A 22,855-nucleotide genomic window follows, 5' to 3' on the forward strand; every position below is an offset into this window, starting at 1 on the left:
GTAGATTTTCCTGTTTGGCATATCTCATCTTTGGCGACGTTCAAAAACAATGCAATGGTGTTGTTATAGTTCTGTTTTTTTTAAGATCATATTTAATTTGATTGCGTTGATAGGTAGCATTCGTTGGCATGCTTAGTCTTACTTTTATCGTTAGTATTTTTTTGGGCATACTTTGAATGGGAGAATGATTGATCAACGTTTTTCATTATAAACGAGTGTTGGCTTTATTGTTAGTTCTTGGACTTGATTTTAATTCCCCTCTTTTTAGTGGCTTTAAGATTATTTGGCCATAGGGTGTCAATTAGGTTCTAGGCTACTATTTCTTCAATTTGAATTCTGACAAATATACAATTCTTCATACTGATCTTTTAAATACACTTTGGAGCTCTATTTTAAACCAAGAAAGTTTGCCACTAAAGTTGAGACTCTCTTTAGGCTTTCTCTTTGAGACTTTGAATCCTTTTAGCTGTGTTCTCGATATTCGGTTCAATGCTTTCAAACATAAAGACTATTGCATTCCCACATTTGTTGAAATCTATTGAACAGGTCACAATAGCAAATTTGAGCTCAAACTGTGAATGAACCTGGGCGAGCTTACATTTACATGTTCTCATATATGCTCACAAAGAAGTAACCCGTCCTTATTATTATTAAATGGAGTTTCTTGGATCCCCTTGGTGGGAAGTTCATCTCTTTTAGGTAGTAATGCAAGTAGTCCATAAACTTCAAGTAACCAATGTTAATGACACTTCAAGTGCATTTTTTTGGTCATTGGCTGCAAGTAGTATATATATATATATATATATATATATATATATATATATATATATATATATATATATATATATATATATATATATATATATTCAGTTAAATGAAGGTATTTTTTTTTTTGTCATTGTACATTTTTTTTAGCAATGAGTCTATAAGTAAACACTGTAGCCATACTCAAAAATATTGTTAAACATTTAATGTTTATATATTTGCTTCCTATTACCTTTGCATGGCATGAAGAGTAACAGTTATGTGCATGTCATAGTATACATTGGTTTATTGAGCCATAAAAGTTGATTTCTCAACATAACATTTGTTCATTTGCTCATAATTGAGTGAAAAGCTTTTAGGTGCCTTCAATTTAGAGTTGTAGCTACTTGTAGCTTACAATGCTTAAGGTGTTAAAATGTTGTTATTTCTTATTTCGGCTTTTAAAACCACTTCATTTTGCAGCCAATGTATTGCTGCTTTGTTTGCTCCATATCTAGGCATTCAACTTTTCAATTGCTTTAATCCTTATGGCTTATTTTATATCATTTTTGTTGTTTAATAAATATCACTTCCGTTCCATTAGATTTGCAGTTTACTATGGCATGGGGTGTTTACTTTGTTGGAAACCTTTTCTATTTAGTTTTTTGTGAACTCCACTTTATTTTTACGACACTAAATGGTTTTGGTGGTTCCACCTGTACATCACCACTTTTGGGACAATTCTATAACATAGGAGCTTTGGCAATGGTTTTGCATGGTGTTCAGCTTCGACAAATATTTCAATAACTTCCAAGGAGCAGATACCAAGGTCAAGCACTCGAGCCTTATTATTAGGGAATTTTGGACTTGTTGTGGGTGTCACTCTAGCTAATGGTAGTAAGGGAAGGTACATATTGGATTAATGTGCAAACAAAGTAGCTAAAAGCATCATGAACAATGGGGACTCAACAACTCTCACTATGCTGGGGCTCAGAACCAGAGACTACAAACATGAAACTATCAGGTAGTGCAAGTGGCATCCTCCATTGCTAACTGCAACCCAGGACAACTAGGGTGTGTTACTACATTTCACGTTAAGAATTGTTTTTTTGGTAAGTGTCGTCCAATTCTTCATACCATCCCAGATTTCATTGATTAGACCATGTAACTCATTTGCATAGGAGTTAATATGGTCCCTGTTCTAACATTATAGAACTTTTATACATAACTTTTTTTGTTCATCATTACAAAGTAAAAAAAGATAAATAAATAATGGTTCCACCTATGGATATTCGTTTTTAGTTGTTTTTGTTACTTAACAAATATACACCTTTCTTGCAGCAGCCATTGTACAGGTTGTTTGAAACTTATGCGATGGCACTATTGCTTCAAAATACCAAACAAGGAAATATTTATGTGGGAGCAGGTTTTCTATAAGGTTTTGAACATTCAAAGGACAGTTTTCTACAATGTGTAGGCCAACCATCCACACATGTGCAAAAGTATGCAGTTTTATGCCCGTAGTAGATTATTCATTTCATTAACTTGATGTACACTAAATCTGTGTACAGTTAACACATTGCACTCTATGTGCCAAGTACAATGTATTGCCCCTTCAGTTTTACTTAATTGTCTAATCTTAGTTTATCTCTCTTAGTTAGTAGTATACTTTTCCAATATAAAAGACAATCGTCATGTACGCTTCCATGAGATTTTGTTTTTTTCACGTGCAGAGCACATGCTGTGCATTATTGCTAGTTATAGATAAAGTAAACACGTAGTCTTCTCATCAATTTGAACAAACCGCTCATTCAGAAACTTTTCGACCTCAAAATTACTGACGCATGGCGAATAACTGAAAATTTGAAGTGATTAGTTTCAACAGATCTCTAAAAAAAACCACCTGACGCACCAACGATAGTACGTGCATGAAGATATACGAGATTGGCGTATATAAATATAAACACAATGCACGAACTGTTTCTCTTATAAATATAAACAACGAAAAAATATTTGGAGTTTATTTAGGAGTTGAGGTTGTTTTTAAAAGTAATTCCTACTTAGCTCATGGTTAAGAGTAGCTTGAACAAAGCATAACCATTAATTAGGGATGTAGATTCGTTATTCAAAGTTTATGCCTTAGTAAGTGACTTGAGGGCTGAAGTTGCATATCAAAAGTATCTTGGTCGACACACTCTCTCACTCAATAGACCAAGATCTTGTTAGAATATGTGGTAGTGTATTGGATCAATGTATTGGAATGATCTAGAATTAGAATATATATTCTAGACTATTAGAGATCCTAATTATAATCACTTCCAATATATATTGATCATAATTCTAGATCATTCCAATGTATTGATCCAACACACTTCCACATATTCTCCAATACACTTCCACATATTCTAACAGATCTTTCATATGGCACCAACGATAGTAAGAATTCCTTAGACAAACCAGTTTCCAAAGGGGCATGAAGGTAGCTTTCTCAGTAAAACAGGTTGAAAGGGATAATGGAAGCATGAGATGTTACTGAAGTTGAGTTTGAACTCATTGCTAGCCAGTGACACATTCAAGGTTTGGACCGATTTCATCTGCAAGGGTGTGGTAGGCAAGATAAATTATACTGTAAATTAAAGCAGTACCTTTTTTTTATGTTGCAATAAATAAAAGTTTTGATATTAAAAGTTGAGATTATCATTTCATTAGTTTGTTGTTCAACCGACTCAGTTGGATGAGCTGCATATGTTTTCACCACCTCCCTTCACTTGCAGATTGAAGCTCAATAAGGTTAAAAGCTAATTTAATGTGAAGATTGAGATCAGTATATTGTCTGAAGCATTCAACGAAAAGAAAGGGAGACGGGAAAATGCCTGTGGGAGGAGGCCGGAGCCTCCTGTTTTGAGGGGTCATTACTTTTCTTTGTGCTTTTTTACACGGATTGTAGGGATGCATCAAGTGTCAATGTGTAAAGTAAGTGACCTTTCTCTTTTCTTTTTCTTAAGAGGTTTTGTTTGCAGTGTTTCTCGTCTCTAGCTTTATAGGTGATTAATTTATACAGCTTTGTTTAAGATGTATTGAGGTAGGAAAGGGACAGTAATATGCTAGAATTATCAGAAATATGCCGGCCGAAATCATGAATAATAAGACTAATTTGTTCAGTCGCAGAAACTAGATAAAGCTGTGTTTCACAGATATGACAAAGCCATCGCAGATTTATCAAAAATGGAGCTGGGAAGTAATTGAATAAATGGACGAGTGGGGTGGAAAGGAGAGAATCAATACACTTACATTTCAATACAGATACACAGGTCCGGTCTACAGCTAAGTTTCACATTTGCCAACAATAAATAAAATTTTCTTTTTAAGTTTTTGAATGGCCTGCACAAAGATGAAGGTTACAACTATTAGCACCACGAAAGTATCTTATTAGCAACATAATAGAGTTAGTAACTCATACCAAAGGAGAGGTCTTCGCCCATTTGCTGGCAGAGCCAGCAGCTTCCTTGAGATGAGAATAACCAGGAATATCGTAGTTATATGAATAAGTAGAATTATCTGTTGCTTCTGCTACCCACAGATGATTCATGCGATCAGGTTCTCGTTTGATCATATTACAGAAGCCAATCTGAAAGAGATAAATAGTTGTAAGATTTATACATATATATATCTTACTCACTTTTTTATCTACAAAAATGTGGGAAGAGAGGTACAAGAACCTAATTTGTCGATCAGAAGGACAAAGGCAAAACAAAATACAAAGGAGAAAAGATAATCACAGGAAACACAAATTAATGAGAGATATAATGATACGAATGACCAAACCCTGCAATGATGTACTGTTACGCATGATTTGGGTCGTCTTCAGCAGATGCATAGTCATTAATGCATCATCAAGAATGTGTTTGACATAATTGTGACTCACTGCATGTTTTTTTGTCACACCTGAGGGCACCAGACTTGGATTCGTAGTAAGCCTAATAAAATCCTCCGTTACTTAATGTGGGACTTGTTAAAGAGTCCTGGTGACGGCGCACAGAAAGGGCTTGGACACTTGGATTTTAGTGAAGACATTCTTTGCAGTCTTTCACTGTAACCTGATTCACCAACGTTGACCTTTCCCTATCTTTTCCTGCCTTTACTATTTAAATATTTACGCCAATGTAAATTATTTTTCGACGGATTTGTTAGAATTAGATTAAAAATGATACTTACTCATGACAATGAACATCCAACATACTTATCCAAAGTTATGTCCATCTCATTTTCTGTGGTATAATTTTATAACTTTTAATAGTATTTTACTGAGGTTGATTAACCCCCCAAATTCATTCTAATAACTTAGTTAATGATCCAACACTGCAGCTAAGCTTAACCAACTAAGGTTTTCCACTCCACAATCCATTACCTTCGCTCTTAAGCTTTGGTAACAAGTACTATATATGATTATTCTACACACCACTTAATTCAAAATTGGAAATGATTGATGAGATTGGACAGAAATGATTTATATGCAATAACAACTTTAGAGTAGGGAGTTTGGATTTAATAGTATTAGTTCCGAGGAGTTAATTTTATTTTATGTGCAATTGGGATATGATTGCAGGATTTGGGTGTGCGTTTGATGGCCTTGTAGCATCTTGCTACTATGGTGCATTAATTGTAAAATGATGTACTTCTAAAAATAAGGGAATGAATTGAATCTTATTGACAAAAGAAGTAAAAGAAAATAAAAAATCATGTACTCACAGTGGATCCGGCAAGGGCATAATTGATTGGTACAGAAGAGCCATTATCAAAAGTGGGCGTGCAGAAGCTAATAGCGAGCAAAGAATTGGGAGATTCTTTTGATTCAGACACTGGTGTGGAGCCATCAGTTACGAACACCCACTGCCTCTTTTGGTGCCCACAGGTATAAACCTCTCCCACATGAACAACTACAGCAGCAATGTCAAATTCACTGCATCACCAAACGAAATAATATCACTAATCATGAAAAGTACTTCGGCCAATATCAAAGAACAGAAGCAATACCAAGAGGGAAGATGTAACAAAATTTTGCAGCTATGCACATGGGAGCAAAGTGCTCTCTCAAGCAATTTTGCACCACACAGTAGTACTCATCTATCGGGTTCTAGAAAAATGTCAGTCAAATATTGTCCAATTCAAACTACCATGCATGGTGAAAAATTACTCTAGAGAATGCTTGGCTGGTTGCTCTCAAATGCTAGGCCGCAAACTTTTGCTCAGGAAGATGCAAGGTTCACCTGGCTTGAGGAAGTTCATCCATGTTTGACAAGAAGACTAGTCTTCGAGCGGAGAAGAACGGTCTACAGGAAACAATTCTCTGTTAGAACCAAATTTTAATGAAAAAAATTAGAGATATTCAGATATATGGACTTACTCAAAACTTGCAATGGCTAAGGGAGATAAAGTTTGCCACGATGTTGTAGATCCTCTTGCATGTAAGTAAACTGTTTCCGAATCAAAGTTCGGCGGCATGAGCCCTCCAATAATGTAAGCTTGACCCTCCACCAGTTCATGTTGCTGTTACCACGACAGAATAAACATTTCTAAGGACGCTTTCACAATCTTAAAGAATAAATAATAATAATAATAATAATAATGAAGAGTACAAAAACATAGAAGAAAGAAGCGAAAAAGGACAAACATTGTCACTGCAAAACCAATCAATATGTGAATGGAATATATAATGAAGTTTATCTTCATTTTTTTTTTGCTGTTCATGAAGTTCTTTTGATCTCCTTTAATGGAGTTTTTATGATTTGCAGAGAGGAGGGAGAGTAAAATAGAAAGAAAGTGTGATTTTGGCTTCTATTTGTCCAATCCTATTTTGCATGTGCTATCTCATATATTTTAGTTTGGACAAAAATACATGTGATTGTAATTCTACTAAAGGTAGATAGACAAAATTAACCAATATCAAATGGATGGAAACTTTTTTTTCCTTAATCGGTAAATAAATTGAATTAAGCACGGCCATTCCTCTCCCCACTCACTATTAAGCATGAGTCTCTCCAACTTAGAAAGAGCAGGGACCTCCTTCCTGGACCAAGTGAATTTACACTACACAAGAGGGAGGTCTATGAGCTCACATCTCACAAAATCATCAAAAACTCTCATATGACGACAAATGCGACATCATCCTTCTTTCTCATGAGAGAATCTAATCAGATTAAAGTCACCAGAAGTACGCCAAGGTCCACCACTGCTAAATGCATAAACATCAACAAGCTTAATCCAAAATGAGGGAAAATCATTCTTGTTAGGAGGCCCATAAACTGCAATCACAACTTTAGAACTGTCCTCTCCCAAAAACATGCAGACGATAGAGAACACCAGAAAACACCCAACTAAATTATTGAAAACCTCCAATCTATCCTTGTCTAAAAGGATGCACACCTCGCCCTTGGAGCCAACCAAAGGGAGCTCCACACGATCGATATTATGATTACTCCAAACCTCTCAGACACACTTTTGAGAGAACTTGTTAAGTCTCTTGAAAAAGGCTCATACTAGGTTTCTTCTTACTAACTTCTTTAATACCCCGGCACTTTCTCTTTTTAGCTGCTATATATTACATGGACACATCCTACTTCAAAAATAATCCGTGTCGGATACATATCTACGTGTCCATGTCCTGACACACACGTTCACACATTGTATATATACCTCAATTTTTGGTATTTCACTGTGTCAGACACTTCATATCCGTGTCAATGTAACTTAGCTTTTTACCCAAACCCCTCACAATCCAAGTTAGGATAGTATGATTCATAGATAACAGGTTTTAACCCCCTTCGTAGCACTGCCATCTAGCGTTATGGATGGAAACTTCTCGACAATAGTCTAACTTTTGTAATTTAGTATTGCACACCTTCAGTAGGGTTTATTATGGAGGCATTCATGCATGCACCCATGCAGGTATGTATGTATGAGAATTTTTTGGTTCTTTTGGGTTGTTTTACCTTTGTAGCTACACAGGACCGTCTTACTTTCTTAAATATGGTGATGGAATCTTATCTTTGGTTCTTTTGGGTTGTCATATTACTACATTTTACCGAGGAAAAATAATGTCTCTTTGTATGTATTGAGGTATCATATATGAGAGTACATAATACATTCATAAATGGATCCCTATAATGACAACAGATGGGTGTGTTTAGAGAGACAGAACCCTATGATGACAACCACCTTCATGGTACAAACAAAAGATGAGTTAAGGCTGACTGCTGGTGAAAAGTGACTCCTCATCATGGAGATCATTCTTCAAAGATTGACTCATTCCAGAACTTCTAGCTTAATCCTAGGAGCATGGTTAAACTGTAAAACATCTGATAATCTTCTAATTGGAAGACTTGTTCAGCTTATCTCTATGGGTCCATTAAGATGATTGCCAACTAAGGATGTCATAAAAAACCAACTCATACATACGAAGAAATACAGAAATATTACTATAGATCAGAAAAAAGGGAAAACATAAAATTTGGTATCTGAAGAATCAACAAGACAAGGAAAAGAATAAGGCAGAACTATTCAGCCTCACCTGCTTCTCGGTTGGGTTCCAGATTGTTATCAAACCCTCTTTAGCACGACCCTTCTTTTTGGAATCTTTATTAGTCAAACTAACCACTCTTACTCTCATAAATGGTGTAACCTGTCTCTCACTAAGGCCTGCATCTTCTAAGGCTTTCCCAATCTTCTTTTCCACATCTGATTGCTTGATTGCCTGAGATTACACCTACACAAACTTAGAGTTCTTTATATATCTATCAACATGAATTCTAAAGAATCCCACCCACCTCTTGTTTTGCCTGGTAAGTGGCAACAGAAGTTAGTTGTTCTGTACTCATATCTGCCATTATCATTTCTGGCTCAGCAGCATTCTCCAGAATCTTCATTATTTTTGCCCCTTCTTCACTATCACTCTCGTTCTTACTGTAAAAACTGGAGACATCCTTTTGAAACTCAGATATGATACCCTCTGCAATTGTTGAACGCCTGCAATCAACTGAGAGTTTTACAAAGGGCACATACATAGAAATACTGTAATCAGTTTTGTACTATGTAAAAAGATTTAAGGTTGTGGACCCACGGTCAGTTACATTTATATAATATTTTGCACCAGGTTAGAGAAAAAGCAGAACATCTATCAGACAAAAAACATAAAAATATTTATCCTGTTATATGGGGAAAAAAAAGGTAAATCAAAACTGGCAGCTAAAACACAGAAGAAAGGAATTAAAGAATGAAAAAGAAAAGCATCAAATCATTTATGTTCAACAAGACATTGTTCTTAACTTCTTATCCAGCATGAGGTAAAGAATGTGAAATTGGCTTCCATGAGGTCTAGTACAGAGAATACGAGTGCTGAATGAATATTATTCAGAAGTAATTGATTCTGTCATGCCTCCTAAAAGTGATTTTGAAGATATGGCGAAGGGCTTACTTCTGGTTGTACAGTTCCAGCATTTTGTTCTCCATCATTTCTGATCTCACAACAGACCCTCCATCTATTAGCCTGAATGAGCGGACACGTCTGATGTTGGTCCTATGCAATAAAACATCATCTAAATCACAGAATTATGTAAAATATATATTACCTCTCCTTATAAAGAATAGGATATATTCGAGAGACTCCAACTAATGTCTTAGGAACCAAACCACCGCCACTCTTGATGCAACTGAAAGCCAATGGAGCTCCAGGGCTCCTGCCTGTAGAAGTAGAAAACAAGATAGCTCAAACAAACAAAAAATAGTCCAAATATCATTAATACAATAATATTAAAAAGAAATACGAATTGAAGAAGCAATTGGGAAAGCCTTACAAATTCCTAATCTGTCGGCCCAATGTGCTCTGTAGGTCCCATTTATGTGCAACTGTAAACTAACTGTCTTAGATGGCTGAAAAAGCATATAAAGAGAGACTGAGAAGAATTTCAAGGAAAAAAGGTACAAAGAACTGGAAAAATCATCAACCATATACTAATGAAAGGATCATATGCCAAAAAATAACCTCAAGGGATGAAATGGGCCCAACCCAGCCACATAAACCTGCTCTCCAAATCTTCACGAGGAAACATTTATGCACAGTAAGATAAAATGTTAAACCTGCTTCATTGGCTCTAACCACATCAGATAACAATAAAAACTTGAAAAGTGGACTACCCGAAGTTTCTGGCCAACAAACAACTTTCCAGCAACAAGTTGCTTTGACAGAGGCACGTCCAAAATGGCATCCATAGCATACCTGTATTGCAAAAATGCGCTACTATCAACTATCGTATAGATTATAGACTAGGCATTTCAAACCTCAGAACAGAAAAATAAGTACTGGCTTACCACCCATCTGTCAACTCTATCTTTGCAACACCACAGTTTTCAGCCATTTTTGAGCCAGTAAACCTGTTACCGTCTCCAGATGGAGCCATAACACATTCTTTCTCAAGCCTCTTTTGAGGGTTAAAACGAATAGCTGAAATGCACAAAACCACCATTGAAGAAGGTGATGCGTCTCCTTCCAATATCCTCTTAAGAGCAGATCTATGAGCATGATTCACTTCTCTCTCATACCTATCATTTTAAAAAGCATCACACTTCTTTCATTTGATGAAGCTCCCATTGAAGTTTCAAAACATCATATAAAAGAACATGCTAAGATAACCAAACATACCTGTACTTCAATTCCTCAAGCACATTGGACACTGTTAAATATTTCCCAGTAGCTTTAGTTGGATAGCTTCGTTCATAACATGCAAGTTTCCAAACTATCCACTTGTAGTGATTCTCAACCCAACTACAGAAACAATATAACGACAAATAATTCTTTTCAAAAAATAAAAAATAAAATTGGGCATTATTGTACGCATTGTTTGAACAGAATGAAGGTCGGATAATCACCAAAACAAGTGACATCACATCAATCAGGATTTCATGAGTCCCCATTTATTATTTTATTTATAGAAAACTTGAACTTATGGAACCCCCCTTAGAAACCATGAAAAGTTGTCCCATCTCAACAAGTTTAAACATTTACCTACTACTTTTAAGTCTTGACAAGGCAACTTAAGCTTTCCTCGTGCCAAGAACTAATTTGGTCATGGTGTCTTGAGATCATGCAAAATTTTGAAATGAATCTATGATGGTTAGGATGCAAATGAAGTAGGAAAACTTACCCTCTGGATACATATTGCATGGAGACTCCACACTGAGCTAACATGTTGTGAAAACTTTCTGCACCAATACCATCCAAGTGAGATGCATCATGGAACATGTATGTTGCTGCACTTTCCGCATTCATGCATCTCACTTCAGGTGGGACATGCTCCAACTAAAACAATGCAAAATAAATAAATTTAAAACCGAAAAAAACAGTATGCTAAAGAAGCAAATATTTTCATGTAAGACACTATTATTACCTGGTTTGTATGACACGGAGGTCTGCCAAAGAAGTCTTTAACGGTTGCTCTTGCAACCTGAAATGGATAACGAACAGAAATCTTCCCTTTGCAACAAGACTCTTCAGCTTTCAAGGCGGTTGAACCTGCGAGAATGAAATTCTTAATGATAAAGCACGCATCTGATAGACAAAGGAGATGTATCTTCCCAAAGGTTTATTCTAAAACTCACCATTACGCGGAAAAGAAATATTGCTAGTCAGAGGGGTGGAGAACCTAGAATACAGCAATGAATTAGAATACTCACGGCAAATAACACGACAAAAGAAATAAATAAATTGCAACAAACCTGGTACTGCGGGGCATTTTGAATGGAGAAATTGAACTTCTTTTGCCAAGATTCCTCTTTTCACGTGAAAAATGTTTCTGATCTGCATAAGCTGTGTCAATGTTGTTTGAGATATCAACAAGGGGCCCACCTGAAGACCTTCCTAGTGAAATTGTTCTTGGACCAATTTCTTTTGCTAGAGACTTCCCAACATGCATAATGGGGTTAAGAGATTTGAAGCTTGAAGTCTTAGAGGATACACTCACGTCTGGCCTACTGGGTCCTTCAAACACAGAGTCCTTTCCACAACCTTGCATATGAACCTTATTGTCTGAACTGAAATCTCTATTGGTTATATACCCAGGGTTTTCCTTGAAAGGTCCCTTTGGAGGGAGTAAATACTCAGAAGTAGACTTGCCCTTTGTAGGATCATGTTGCAAACGAGAAGCAAAAGCATCATCTTCCTTGTTTAATGAAGTCCTAGTGAAACTGTTCTCTTTAAGAGATGAAAAAAGTGGACCATCTGCACCTTCGTTAATCGGTAAATCTCCAAACTCTGGGTCACCGAGAAGGCTCATTGCACGTTGCAATGCATCATTAGATACTGAAATAGATCTTCCGCCTGCAGTTTGGAATTTTACTGTAGGTGTCTTACCTGAATATTTACACATATCAGAAGACATGTGGCCTGGAAGGTGTCCTTTTGATTCAAATTCTGTTGTATAAATATCAGTCTGACCATTAACAGGACGTCTTAAAATCGATCTAGAATCCATAGTAACGTTCACATGCCCTCTCCCTCTCTTCTTCAGATTCCCACCAGCAATAACTTGATCAGAATCATCCCCTAAACCCAACAATGTCTTGGCTCTGGCGATACCAGCAGGAGATACATTTACCGTTTTCCCAGAGCCAGTCTGGAAGAGAGAGTTAGAGAAATTGCAGCCATTTCCGGTTGCATGCATTTTTCCTGCATAGCGTGTGAAAGCTAAGTTTTTTTTTGGCTTTCTTTCTCATCAGCAACGACATAAGAAAGGTTGAGTTGAGATGTAGAGTCAATGCTACTGTTGTTTTAGGTAAAGAAACGCACATTACAATGAAAATGTACAATCCTGAATAATGTATATGTTCACTTTAGGGGTTTTTGACAATGGGTCTGCACTGCGTATTTATTCAGACAATGCATGCCTATAGTAGTAGTTGCTCGTTCTTGGCTTGTATTTCTCTAGAGCTGACCTAGCCTTTTTATTTTCTTAACTTTCATTTACCAAGAGATAGTATGTATAATAGAGCAATTACATGTTTAAGAAATTATTCGAATTGTGTTTCAGATGTAAATCGTTATCTATATCAAGTTATGGCAAAATTCAAAGGATTACTATAAATAGAATGAGTCACCTGTATGAGCAACATGATGATCATTATCGTTAACAACTTTCATCATGGAAGGAGACTTTACATTTTTCTGCAAATGCTTGAAAGATCCTGCGCGCATCATAAAGTTGTTTTACAAAATAAAAAAATAAAATAAAAATACTAAAAGAGCAAGCTAATGAAAAGACATGTACCACCATAATCATTGTCGTCGTTAAGAACAGTTAATGCTTTCCCTGACCCGGTCCGAAACATTGAAGATTTTTCAACATCGTGGTTTAGAACAGACAATGCTTTTAAAACCGAAGACTTTTTTACCTCAACTGATTTCCCAGAGCCAGTACGAAACATAGGTGTCTTTTCATCGTCATCTTCATAGGTGTTTTGAAATAGTTTTGAAGGACCTATTATTATAATAATTGAATAAAATACAATAATAAAATGAGGAATTGAATGAAATATATATATATATTTTTTTTTACCTTGAATAAAGAGGAGATCTTCCACTGAAGGAAGACGACAATAATTACTATTACGGTTTTCATCGTGGGTTTGTTGTTGCTCGGAATTATTTACCACCCACTGGTAATTGTTTCCACCAGCGTCGTCGGGTAATAAATGCCACGTCATCGGCATCTCTCTCTCTCTCTTGAAAAACAATACCTGTCCTCTTAATACTTATTAGGATTTAAATAATAAAGGAAATGAAAGGTGTTATCTAGAAGGGGCGGGGTTTTCGAAAATAAATGAGAGGCGGGAAACGAAGGATTCGCGGTTCAAACAAGGCAATTTCACCTGCTGACTTCTACTTAAAATGACGTGGGCATCATGGGAATTACGCTTATACAGTTATACAATGTTTGCATATAGTTTCTCACCCACACTCAGAGTCGCATGGCATCTAGCTTCTCTGAGTAAAACGTATACGGCATACTTATAAACTAACTAGGCAGACCAATCACACTGAAATGCAATCCAAATACGTAATATCATGAATTATGATTCTGCGTCATACAATCTCTACTTGAGATTAAAACTGATTCCTGCAGCAGTTTGTAAGAGGTGACTTCCTAAATCGAACCCAGAAATGTAATCTGTAACTCAAACCCTGGAAGTAGGAGTGTAAGCATAACATTTTGGAGACGTACTTCATACATCATTTCCAGCCAGTTAACACTTCAAGAGCAATATAAGAAAAAACACATTCGCATTTTAAAGCAACAAAAATCAGATGAAGTTTTTCAATAAACTAAACCACTTTTCACAGCCAGTTCTGGAACCAAAATAGATATGCAAAAACTAACATCACACGTTGTCCACCACGTGCCGACCAACTCAAAATCAGTTTCGGATCCAAAATAGGACTTGTATATGCAAAAATAACATTACGTCTACCAACTCAAAAATTCGAGCCCATGCCCATGCTTTCTCTTGTACTCCATCTGTTTTCTCTAAGTTTCCATTGCAGATTCTTTCTTTGCTTTTGCATTTCCATCACTAATAAGTGTCTTATCTATCTTCCTCTTTTTCTTTTTCTTTCTTTCGGCAGTATTTTCCCCAGCAACAAGATTGGCAGCTTTTGCATTTTCATCAATCCTATGCAGAACAATAGAAAACAGTCAAACAGTTACTATTCATTTGCTTCAGGTATACACAATACCACAGACTATTGTAATTTTCACTATAATTATTATTCTACCCCTACCCCACCTTTAAACAACAAAAAATAATGTTCTTCCAGTTTCAATACATCCAAGATCAGTAGCATTAAAAGACTACTAACAAGAGAAAGGGGCAAAAAAGAGTACATATAAACCTAAGATAACCAGTGGAGACTGCATATATCATTATTTACCCAAGTAAGAGAACTGAAGAATGCTTATGCACAGTACCGTTTCTAAACAACAGAGATCAAGTTCAGTATCATGCTGGTGATGGGGCAGGGGGGAAGGTGTCTTAAATCCAAAAACTTCATATATGCTCACTACAACCAACCCTTTTCATATAAGTTCAATACAACCTTAAAAAATATGAAATAAAAGTACAAGTCACACATACCTAAAAGAATTATAAAAAATCAAGGAAATACTAGATAAACCAAGCCCTAAAAAGTATTATAAAGGCAAATTCTTACCTTTCCGTTTCAGATTCTTTCACATCTACAGTTTTCTTTTTCACACCTGTGACGTGATCAACACCATCTTCAGCATTCTTCTTCCTTGCCTTGACGACTTCCTTTACAGAATTCTCTTTTACTTCAACACTTCCATCTTCGGTCCTGAGTAAGAGAATATTGGCAAACCATTTCCAGAGTTAGGATTTGTTCAGACTTGCTTGGGGGCAGTGGCAAAAGATATATGACTGTAATAAGCCTCACATTTTATTTATTTAATTAATTTATTTCTCATTTATTTATTTTTTTACTAGTAGAACGTTCATCACATAACCCCTTGAATCCCCCCAGATATCTTCTCTTTAATACTAATATACACCTATTAACCATCTTTGTAATTTAATTTCCAGAGCTTTACAACCTCAAGAATGACCAAAAAAGGATGACAAAAACAACATCCCCCCAGAAATAGAATAAATACCAACCCTTACCTCTCTACATCACAGTCTTTAGCTTCTGGACTTTTCTTATTCGCCTCTATGACTTGATCAATGTCATCTTTACCTTTCTTCTTGCTTGCCTTGACAACTTTGTTATCGGACTTCTCTTTTACTTCAGCACTTCCACTTTTAGTCCTGGAAAGAAAGAATATTGTTCATCAGAGCTAGACTTTGTTATGACCTACAAATTTAAACCCTTTCTACATCCCTATGTGTGTAATTTTAATGCGTTAGTATAATTCAAGGAAACTAGCTAGGCAAGGATTGTCGTCACCTTCACTTGCACCAATTAGAAAAAGGAGATACAACAAAAGAGGGGAAAAAATACGAAAAAGGAATAAATGATGAACAAATGAAAACATGGAAACAGATCCTGGTATAAGTGATATCAGCTGAAAATGTCAAGGGAATCTAAAACAGAGCTTGAACATTGAACACAAAAAAGACAAGAATCAATTCTGAGTTCTCACTTATGAGTAAATGGTTTCTCCTTGAGTTCTTCTTTAACAGGCTGCTCCTTGGTGATATCAACAGTCTTATCATCCCCCACTCCACCAGTTTTCCCTAGTTTGGTCCGTTCTTTCCTCTTCCTTTTCTTTCGTTTCTCATTAGTTTCTTGTCCAACCTCCGAAGTTTGGCATTTGGTTGGTTGTACAACCTCCCTGCTTCTACAATTTACACATTAGACGTGCATATGAAATTAGCATTCCCAAGCAGTGTATAGTTATAAAATGTAAACTGAAGCTAACACCATTTGAACTTAAGAAGCCGCAGTACCAGGCAAAAGAAACTTAAAAAACAGCAAAGTTAACTTATTTATCATAGTCAACGCATTGCATCAGTTTTTTACTTTTTTTCCTTTTTTGGTTGAGAAGCCAAAACAGTTATTAATGATAATGAACAAATACACAGAGTCTTCATGGATTTCAGCACACATGACCATTAAACGCCCACCCACACTATCCCTGGTGCTAACCAGGACTTACCTTGGATGGACCTCAATGCATTCATCTGCCTCAGAAAAACCATAGTCATAGAATGATAAGGATGATGGATACCCTCAATACATCAGTGCAAAACCCTAAAGCAGATAAACAAGTTCCAGTATCCAACTCCTGTCATTTTTAGTAAACTTTCAAGAGTCAAATGACAGTTGAACACTAGGTCCCCAGAGCGATCTCCTCTGCACTGCAGGTTCGTTGCGGACCATGCCCATATTGTTGGGGATAACTTAAGTATTTTTGGTACGCAGAAGGTAGGTGTGTTTATCAAATTCTGATTATTCAATAATATAAAAAGTTTAAAACACTATATGGTTTATACATTTGAAGTGCTTTGCGTACTGTTAGACTGTGTTCGTATCAAAAATTGTGACAGCATTTAGACACCCTTTATCGTATCTTAATTCAGTAAGATTCTGACTGCGCTTTTTCTTTTCCATGAATTCACGCCTTTTAAGCGCATTAAGAAAGGGTTAAACAAATGGAAGCTCCATTTTTGAGCAAACAAAGAAAAAGAACAATAAGTTAAAGCTTGTAATTCGCTACTTGGGACTCCCAAACAGTAATTATTTCTATTAGTCCATGTAAAACAAAGAGCATACTACTTAGTACTTATAGTGCACTGTTTACGCATTTTCTAGTTAAAAATGTTAATCACTTCAGTGATTAAAGATTAAATTAATTATATATATGAAGAACATGTTCAACCATATGCTCAAGATGGATTTGGGACAGTGGAGTATGCTGTCCAAAGCTGCTGTGTTGGACCTATCAGGCGGAATAAGTCTCATAAGCACCCTCTAAATGACTGGTATTATGCATTTATGCACACCTCTTTAAAAGTTAATTTTTCACAGCTTCACCCAAATAAAAAAAATGCATTTGAGAACAAAAGGACAAACAAAAGCAAACCAGAAAAGTACTATGATGCACAAACTGACCTCTCTGTTTCAAAAATCTTGGACTTCTTTAACTGGCAAAGCATCGCCAGCTTCAGCTTTCTTCTTAGATTCCATGACTACATTCTTGTCAGATTTATCTTCTACTTCAGAACTTTGACCTTTAGCCATGGACAGAGAAGAGATTCGCAAATCATTTTTATCTTCATTTTCTAAATCAATGCCATCTTTATCTTTCTTCTTGCATGACTCAACTACTTTCATATCAGATTTCTCTTTCACTTCACTTCCATTTTGAGTCCTGGAAAGAAAATATGAAGATAGGCTTTGTGACGACCTGCTAAGCTAAAAGAGATGAAAAACACATGTCTATATGCAAGTTTGTGTGTTTTTAATATATTAGTAGAACAGCACTAAACAAGGAAAGGTCATCATCTTTTTCACTCGCACAAAACTAAATAAAATAAAACAACAAAAAATGAGTGAAAAAAATTTCATAAAAGATATAAAGGGATGAAAAATATAAGAAAACCCAGGTATCAGTACTATCAGCTGATCATGTAAATAGTGAACAAGAAAAGATAGGAGTACGATATATCACAGTTAAAACACTATAGTAGACGACATACAGAGTGATAGTCAATTCTTACTTATGAGTGATATGCTTCTCATTGACTTCATCTCTAATAGACTCCTGGGAGATGTCATTAGCCTTGTCATCCCCCACGCCACCACTTTTCCCTTCTTTGGCCCGTTCTTTCTTCTTCGGTTTCTTTTGTTTATCCTTAGTTTCATGTCCAAGCTCCAAAGATGGTAGAGAGAAGCCATTTAATTGTTCTACCTCCCTGCTTGTACAGATTACAAACATTAGACCACAATAAAAAAAAAAAAAACTCATCTTGAGGTGTGTATAGCTAGCATCATTTGAACTTAAGAAATAACTATGTTTGTTCTATTCAGCACAGTCAATGTGTTGCATCAATTTTATTTCTTTCGGTTCATAGGTCATAACTGGTACTAATGATAATGATAGTATTCCATAGTGCACAGCACCCATAGAAGCCCACCGCACTGGACCTCAAAGTCATATGTGCTTTAGCAAACACCATAGTTTTAGGATGACGGGGACCCCAAAAGACTTCAGTGAGAACACAGACAATTACAAACTCCAGTATCCAACTGCTGTATTACTTTCAAGTAACAAATGACAGTTGAAGAAGACTAGGTCCCTAAAACATTGTCCTCTGAACTGCAGATTTGTTGCAGTCCATGCCCATATCATTGCCTTTCATATTTAGTGATAATGTCTATATAAGAAGAAACTAATAGAAAGAGCACTATCGTTAAGCACCGCCTCTTCCACGTACACCAAAGATCCAACAGCATAGGCTGCATTGCATTAGCTTTTTCGTAATTACTGGAGTATACCAAGAGGAAAAGGACAAATATACTAGAAACCACAAAAAGGTTGGATTTTTAATATATTTGAATCTTAATTGTTTTTATTAGAAGCACGAACACATGAAACGAGCCTACCCCCCCAAGCCACACAAGAGACACAATATTGAACTTATGACAATGCATGCAGACGCACATATGTGCACCAAGACAGACAGACAAGGCTACACAATTGGGATATTCCGAATGCACCAAACCACCCACCCACACACAAACAGGCGTACACGTGTGCGAGATGAATATAATCTTTTGAAGGGCTGTTGACATATTGAAACATATCCAATATACCACTTCTTGCAATCTGAACAGATAGTAAAATCTGATACTTTGATCCTAGGTAGTAGAAGCTAGGCCTTTTCTGTTCATTCAACAGAGAACTAAAAATATGACTTCGTCTATACATTTGAAGTACCACGCAAAGTGTTAGGCTCTGTTCATACCCCGGAATGTTGTGACAACATTTAGACACCCAATATCATGTCTTATTTTAAGTAATATTAAAAAAGGAATGCTCACTTTTTGACAAAATACAATGGATTCCCAAGAACCGAACAAAACGGAACAGTCAAGATACAGTTTTTAATTTTTTATTGGGTGAACTAGTATTACCCCCCCACTAGATGAGCCAATTAGGATTTCCCCCCCACTAGATGGGAAATTAGGGTCTCCCCCCTAAATACACACAAAAAAAATTTGGTCAACCCACTTTGATTTTTTTTTTGTGTATTTAGGGGGGAGACCCTAATTTCCCATCTAGTGGGGGGGAAATCCTAATTGGCTCATCTAGTGGGGGGGTAATACTAGTTAACCCTTTTTTATTTAGGACTTCCAAACAGAGAATACATCAAATTATACATGTACAAATAAAGAGCATACCACTACTAATATTGTACTCTTTACACGCTTTCTAGGTAAACAAGTTAATCGCTGAAAGTTATAAATAAATAATTTAATTATGTACAAGAAGAACATGTTCAACTGTATGCTGGAGATGCATTTAGGACAGTGGAGTATGTGGTCTAAAGCTTCATTGTCAGACTCATCTAGCATTAGGAATATGTCTAATATGCACCTTCTCAATGATAGGTACTACGTAAGCATCTTCGAAAGTTTATTTTCCAAACCATCAGCAAAAAAATAACATTGCATTTAATAAGAGAAGGGCAAAACAAAGGAAACAAAATAGTATTATGATGCAACACTGACCTCTCTGTTTCACAATGTTGGACTTCTTCAATTTTCCTTTTTGCACTTGTGACTAGAACACCAGCATCTTCAGCATTTTTCTTAATCTCCACAACTACTGTCTCACCAGATTTCTCTTCTGCTTCAGCACTTGGAGCTTGAGTCTTAGACAGAAAAGAGATTGGAAAATCATCATCATGTTCGGCATTCTTAGTTTCAATGACTATTTTCTCATCAGATTTCTCTTCTACTTCGGCATTCAGACCATGAGTCTTTGTCAGAGAAGCGACAGGCAAATAATCTTCGTCTTCAGCTTTTTTCTTAGTTTCTATGACTACTTTCTCAACAGATTTCTCTTCTACTTCGGCATTCAGACCATGAGTCTTTGTCAGAGAAGCGACAGACAAATCATCTTCATCTTCAGCTTTTTTCTTAGTTTCTATGACTACTTTCTCATCAGATTTCTCTTCAAGTACAGTGCTTTGACCACGAGTCTTGGTCTGAGAAGAGACCAACAAATCATCTTCATCTTCAGCTTTCTTCGCAACTTCCATGGCTACTGTCTCATCAGATTTCACTTTTACTTCAGCACTTACATCTTCAGTCCTGAATAGACAGATATTTGCAAACCACTTCCACAATTAGACTTTGTTTAGACTTACTTAGGGACAATGGAGAAGATGTTTCATTGCAATTCAAGTTTTAATCCTTTTTTTGACAGTAGAACAATTAATTCATACCACTTAAATCCCCTCGTGTATGCTCTATATAGCAATTATTACAATAATCCTATTAACCCTCTCTGATATTTGTTTTCCATAGCTGTGCAGCCACAAAACCAAAACAATGAAAAGAAGAGAAACAGCTAACCCAATACCCATAAATATAGGATAACTATGATTCCCTACCTCTCTACTTCATCGCCTCCAACGTCTACACTTTTGCTTTTCGCATCAGTGACTTGATCAAACTCATCTTTATCTTTCTTCTTGCTTGCCTTGACTACTTTCTTATTAAATTTCTCTTTTACTTCTGCACTTTCATTTACAGTCCTGGAAAGAAAAACCATCAGCATATAACATTAGCCCAACTTAGGCTATGTTATAAAAACACAAACAAAATTGAGAGGTGAGAAAAAAAAATGTCCATACGCTAGTAGGTATGTTTAAATCAATGGTAGAATCCTAGGAACATAGGAAAGACTCCATCCCCTTCTCACACAATAGGGGTGAAAAATCATGTAAAGGGTGTCAACAAGAAATAGATGTACGGTGACACAGTTTAAACACGTAAGAGATGAGATACAGAGTAAAACTCAATTCTCACTTATGAGCGAACGGCTTCTCATTGACTTTATCTCTAACAGGCTCCACCTGGGAAATGTTATTATTCTCATCATGCTTCACTCCACCAGTTTTCCCTTCCCTGGCTCGTTTTTTCTTCTTTTTCTTTCGTTTCTCGGTATTCTCATGTCCAATCTCCAAATATGGAAGAGAGGAAGCATTTGGCTGTTCAACCTCCCTGATTGTACAAATTACACATATTAGACCACACAAACAAAGATAGCATTTTTAAGCAACTTATATTTTAAAATGAAGTTAAATGTCATATGAACGAAAGAACAATAAAACAAAGTACTACTTATACATTGTACTCTTGACAGATTTTCTAGACTATTTGCTGACATTTACTAATTAACAACTTTATTATATATAAGAAGATTGAGTCTAGCAGTATGCTAGGACAGTTGAATATTTTATCATTGTGTCTCTAGCTTGCTGGGTGGGACTTTCCTAACAGGTGGAATAAGTCTCAGATAACTTCTCAAACACTGAAAACAGGTACACCTCTTTGAAAGTTCATTACAGATTCCCACAAAAGAAAAGTAATGCTTTTAAGAGATTTATTTTGATGAAACCAAACCGAACCAGAAATTTATTTTGATGCAAACTGACCTCTCTGTTTCACAAGTACGGACTCCTTCAATCTTCTTTTTTGCACTTGTGACTAGATCATCAGCATTTTCAGCTTCAGTTTAGTTTCCACAACTATTTTCTCCTCAGATTTCTTTTCTACTTCAGTTTCCACAACTATTTGATGGTCTACTTCAACAGTTCGACCATCTTCAACTTCACTTGGTACATCAAAGATTCTTGTACCAGCCTTATGAACAATCTTTACATCGTCGTTACTCTCAGAATCACTTACATGATATTTCCTCCTAAGACGCTTACGGAACACATTTGTGTTTGCAGGCCTCTCGTCTTCCAGTATGTCCTCAATTACAACTGATAAAGACCAGAAATATCTTAGACAGGAAAATGTTCTAGTTATCATGTCATATGCTCACAAAAAAGAAAAGCCAAGAACAATCAGATAAAACGATTAAACAAGAAAAGCTTTCTCAATCTAAAGTGATTATAAGGACAACCATAACGAAGAAGTCATCAACATTGTTACACTTGAGAACTTCCACTGAATTAAGGCAGTAGGGAGACTAGTATTCTACACTTACAACTTTCTAGAAACTGATAAAGACAGATGAAAATATCCATTTAGACACCAAATAGAGAAGGAATCTTTTAATGAGCTCCACCCCACCAAATCACAAAATAGAGGATTGTGGCAAAATTACTTTAAGAAATATATATCTAATACATAGGAATGATTACTCGATGATGTTCAAATTTTTGAGCAAGATGGAGTATAGTACTACTTAATAAATTAGAGAATTAATTACCCTGTTGTACAGGCAAAGATCAAAAACAAAAGCCAAAAACAACAACCGACATTTACCTCAACTAGTACATATTCGTGGTAAGTTTGATTTCCAAT

At 36.1% G+C, this 22,855-nt stretch overlaps 2 protein-coding genes and 1 long non-coding RNA gene across 8 annotated transcripts; 1 reads left to right on the forward strand and 2 right to left on the reverse strand.

Annotated features, from left to right (window-relative positions):
- Positions 1 to 2,826: 2,826 nt before the first annotated feature.
- On the reverse strand, positions 2,827 to 13,935 carry LOC147474885 (protein BREAST CANCER SUSCEPTIBILITY 2 homolog B-like). 4 transcript variants are annotated; one of them, XM_086582423.1, is made up of 22 exons: positions 13,347 to 13,935; positions 13,059 to 13,268; positions 12,889 to 12,975; positions 11,512 to 12,460; positions 11,395 to 11,438; positions 11,184 to 11,308; positions 10,941 to 11,095; positions 10,439 to 10,561; positions 10,108 to 10,338; positions 9,934 to 10,015; positions 9,782 to 9,832; positions 9,594 to 9,669; positions 9,369 to 9,480; positions 9,215 to 9,286; positions 8,568 to 8,766; positions 8,312 to 8,494; positions 6,149 to 6,291; positions 6,012 to 6,074; positions 5,494 to 5,704; positions 4,205 to 4,372; positions 4,036 to 4,125; positions 2,827 to 3,338 (listed from the first exon to the last, which is right to left on the reverse strand). In XM_086582423.1, the coding sequence occupies exons 1-21, from the start codon at positions 13,498 to 13,500 to the stop codon at positions 4,069 to 4,071; spliced, it is 3,495 nt and encodes a 1,164-aa protein (XP_086438549.1). In that variant the 5' UTR covers positions 13,501 to 13,935; the 3' UTR covers positions 2,827 to 3,338; positions 4,036 to 4,068. The 4 variants fall into 4 exon arrangements, 3 of the variants coding, with proteins under 3 accessions (XP_086438549.1, XP_086438550.1, XP_086438548.1); XM_086582424.1 differs by lacking the exon at positions 2,827 to 3,338 and having other exon boundaries at positions 4,006 to 4,125; positions 13,059 to 13,235; XM_086582422.1 differs by lacking the exon at positions 2,827 to 3,338 and having other exon boundaries at positions 4,006 to 4,125.
- On the forward strand, positions 3,181 to 3,915 carry LOC147474886 (uncharacterized). Of its 2 annotated transcripts, none has more exons than XR_015207610.1 (2): positions 3,181 to 3,321; positions 3,519 to 3,915. It is a non-coding gene; the product is annotated as an uncharacterized LOC147474886 (long non-coding RNA). The 2 variants fall into 2 exon arrangements; XR_015207611.1 differs by having other exon boundaries at positions 3,223 to 3,351.
- Positions 13,936 to 14,074: 139 nt separating the features above from the next.
- LOC147474887 (uncharacterized) lies at positions 14,075 to 22,285 on the reverse strand. Of its 2 annotated transcripts, XM_086582425.1 has the most exons (9): positions 21,976 to 22,285; positions 21,347 to 21,541; positions 20,929 to 21,072; positions 20,042 to 20,626; positions 18,028 to 18,222; positions 15,948 to 16,145; positions 15,469 to 15,612; positions 14,999 to 15,142; positions 14,075 to 14,460 (listed from the first exon to the last, which is right to left on the reverse strand). In XM_086582425.1, exons 4-9 carry the CDS (start codon positions 20,572 to 20,574, stop codon positions 14,316 to 14,318), a joined length of 1,359 nt encoding a protein of 452 aa, XP_086438551.1. In that variant the 5' UTR covers positions 20,575 to 20,626; positions 20,929 to 21,072; positions 21,347 to 21,541; positions 21,976 to 22,285; the 3' UTR covers positions 14,075 to 14,315. The 2 variants fall into 2 exon arrangements, with proteins under 2 accessions (XP_086438551.1, XP_086438553.1); XM_086582427.1 differs by lacking the exons at positions 21,347 to 21,541; positions 21,976 to 22,285 and adding an exon at positions 21,172 to 21,296.
- Between the last annotated feature and the right edge of the window lie 570 nt (positions 22,286 to 22,855).

This window comes from Coptis chinensis, chromosome 9 (genome assembly GCF_015680905.1).
Source record: "Coptis chinensis isolate HL-2020 chromosome 9, ASM1568090v1, whole genome shotgun sequence".
Lineage (NCBI taxonomy): Eukaryota > Viridiplantae > Streptophyta > Magnoliopsida > Ranunculales > Ranunculaceae > Coptis > Coptis chinensis.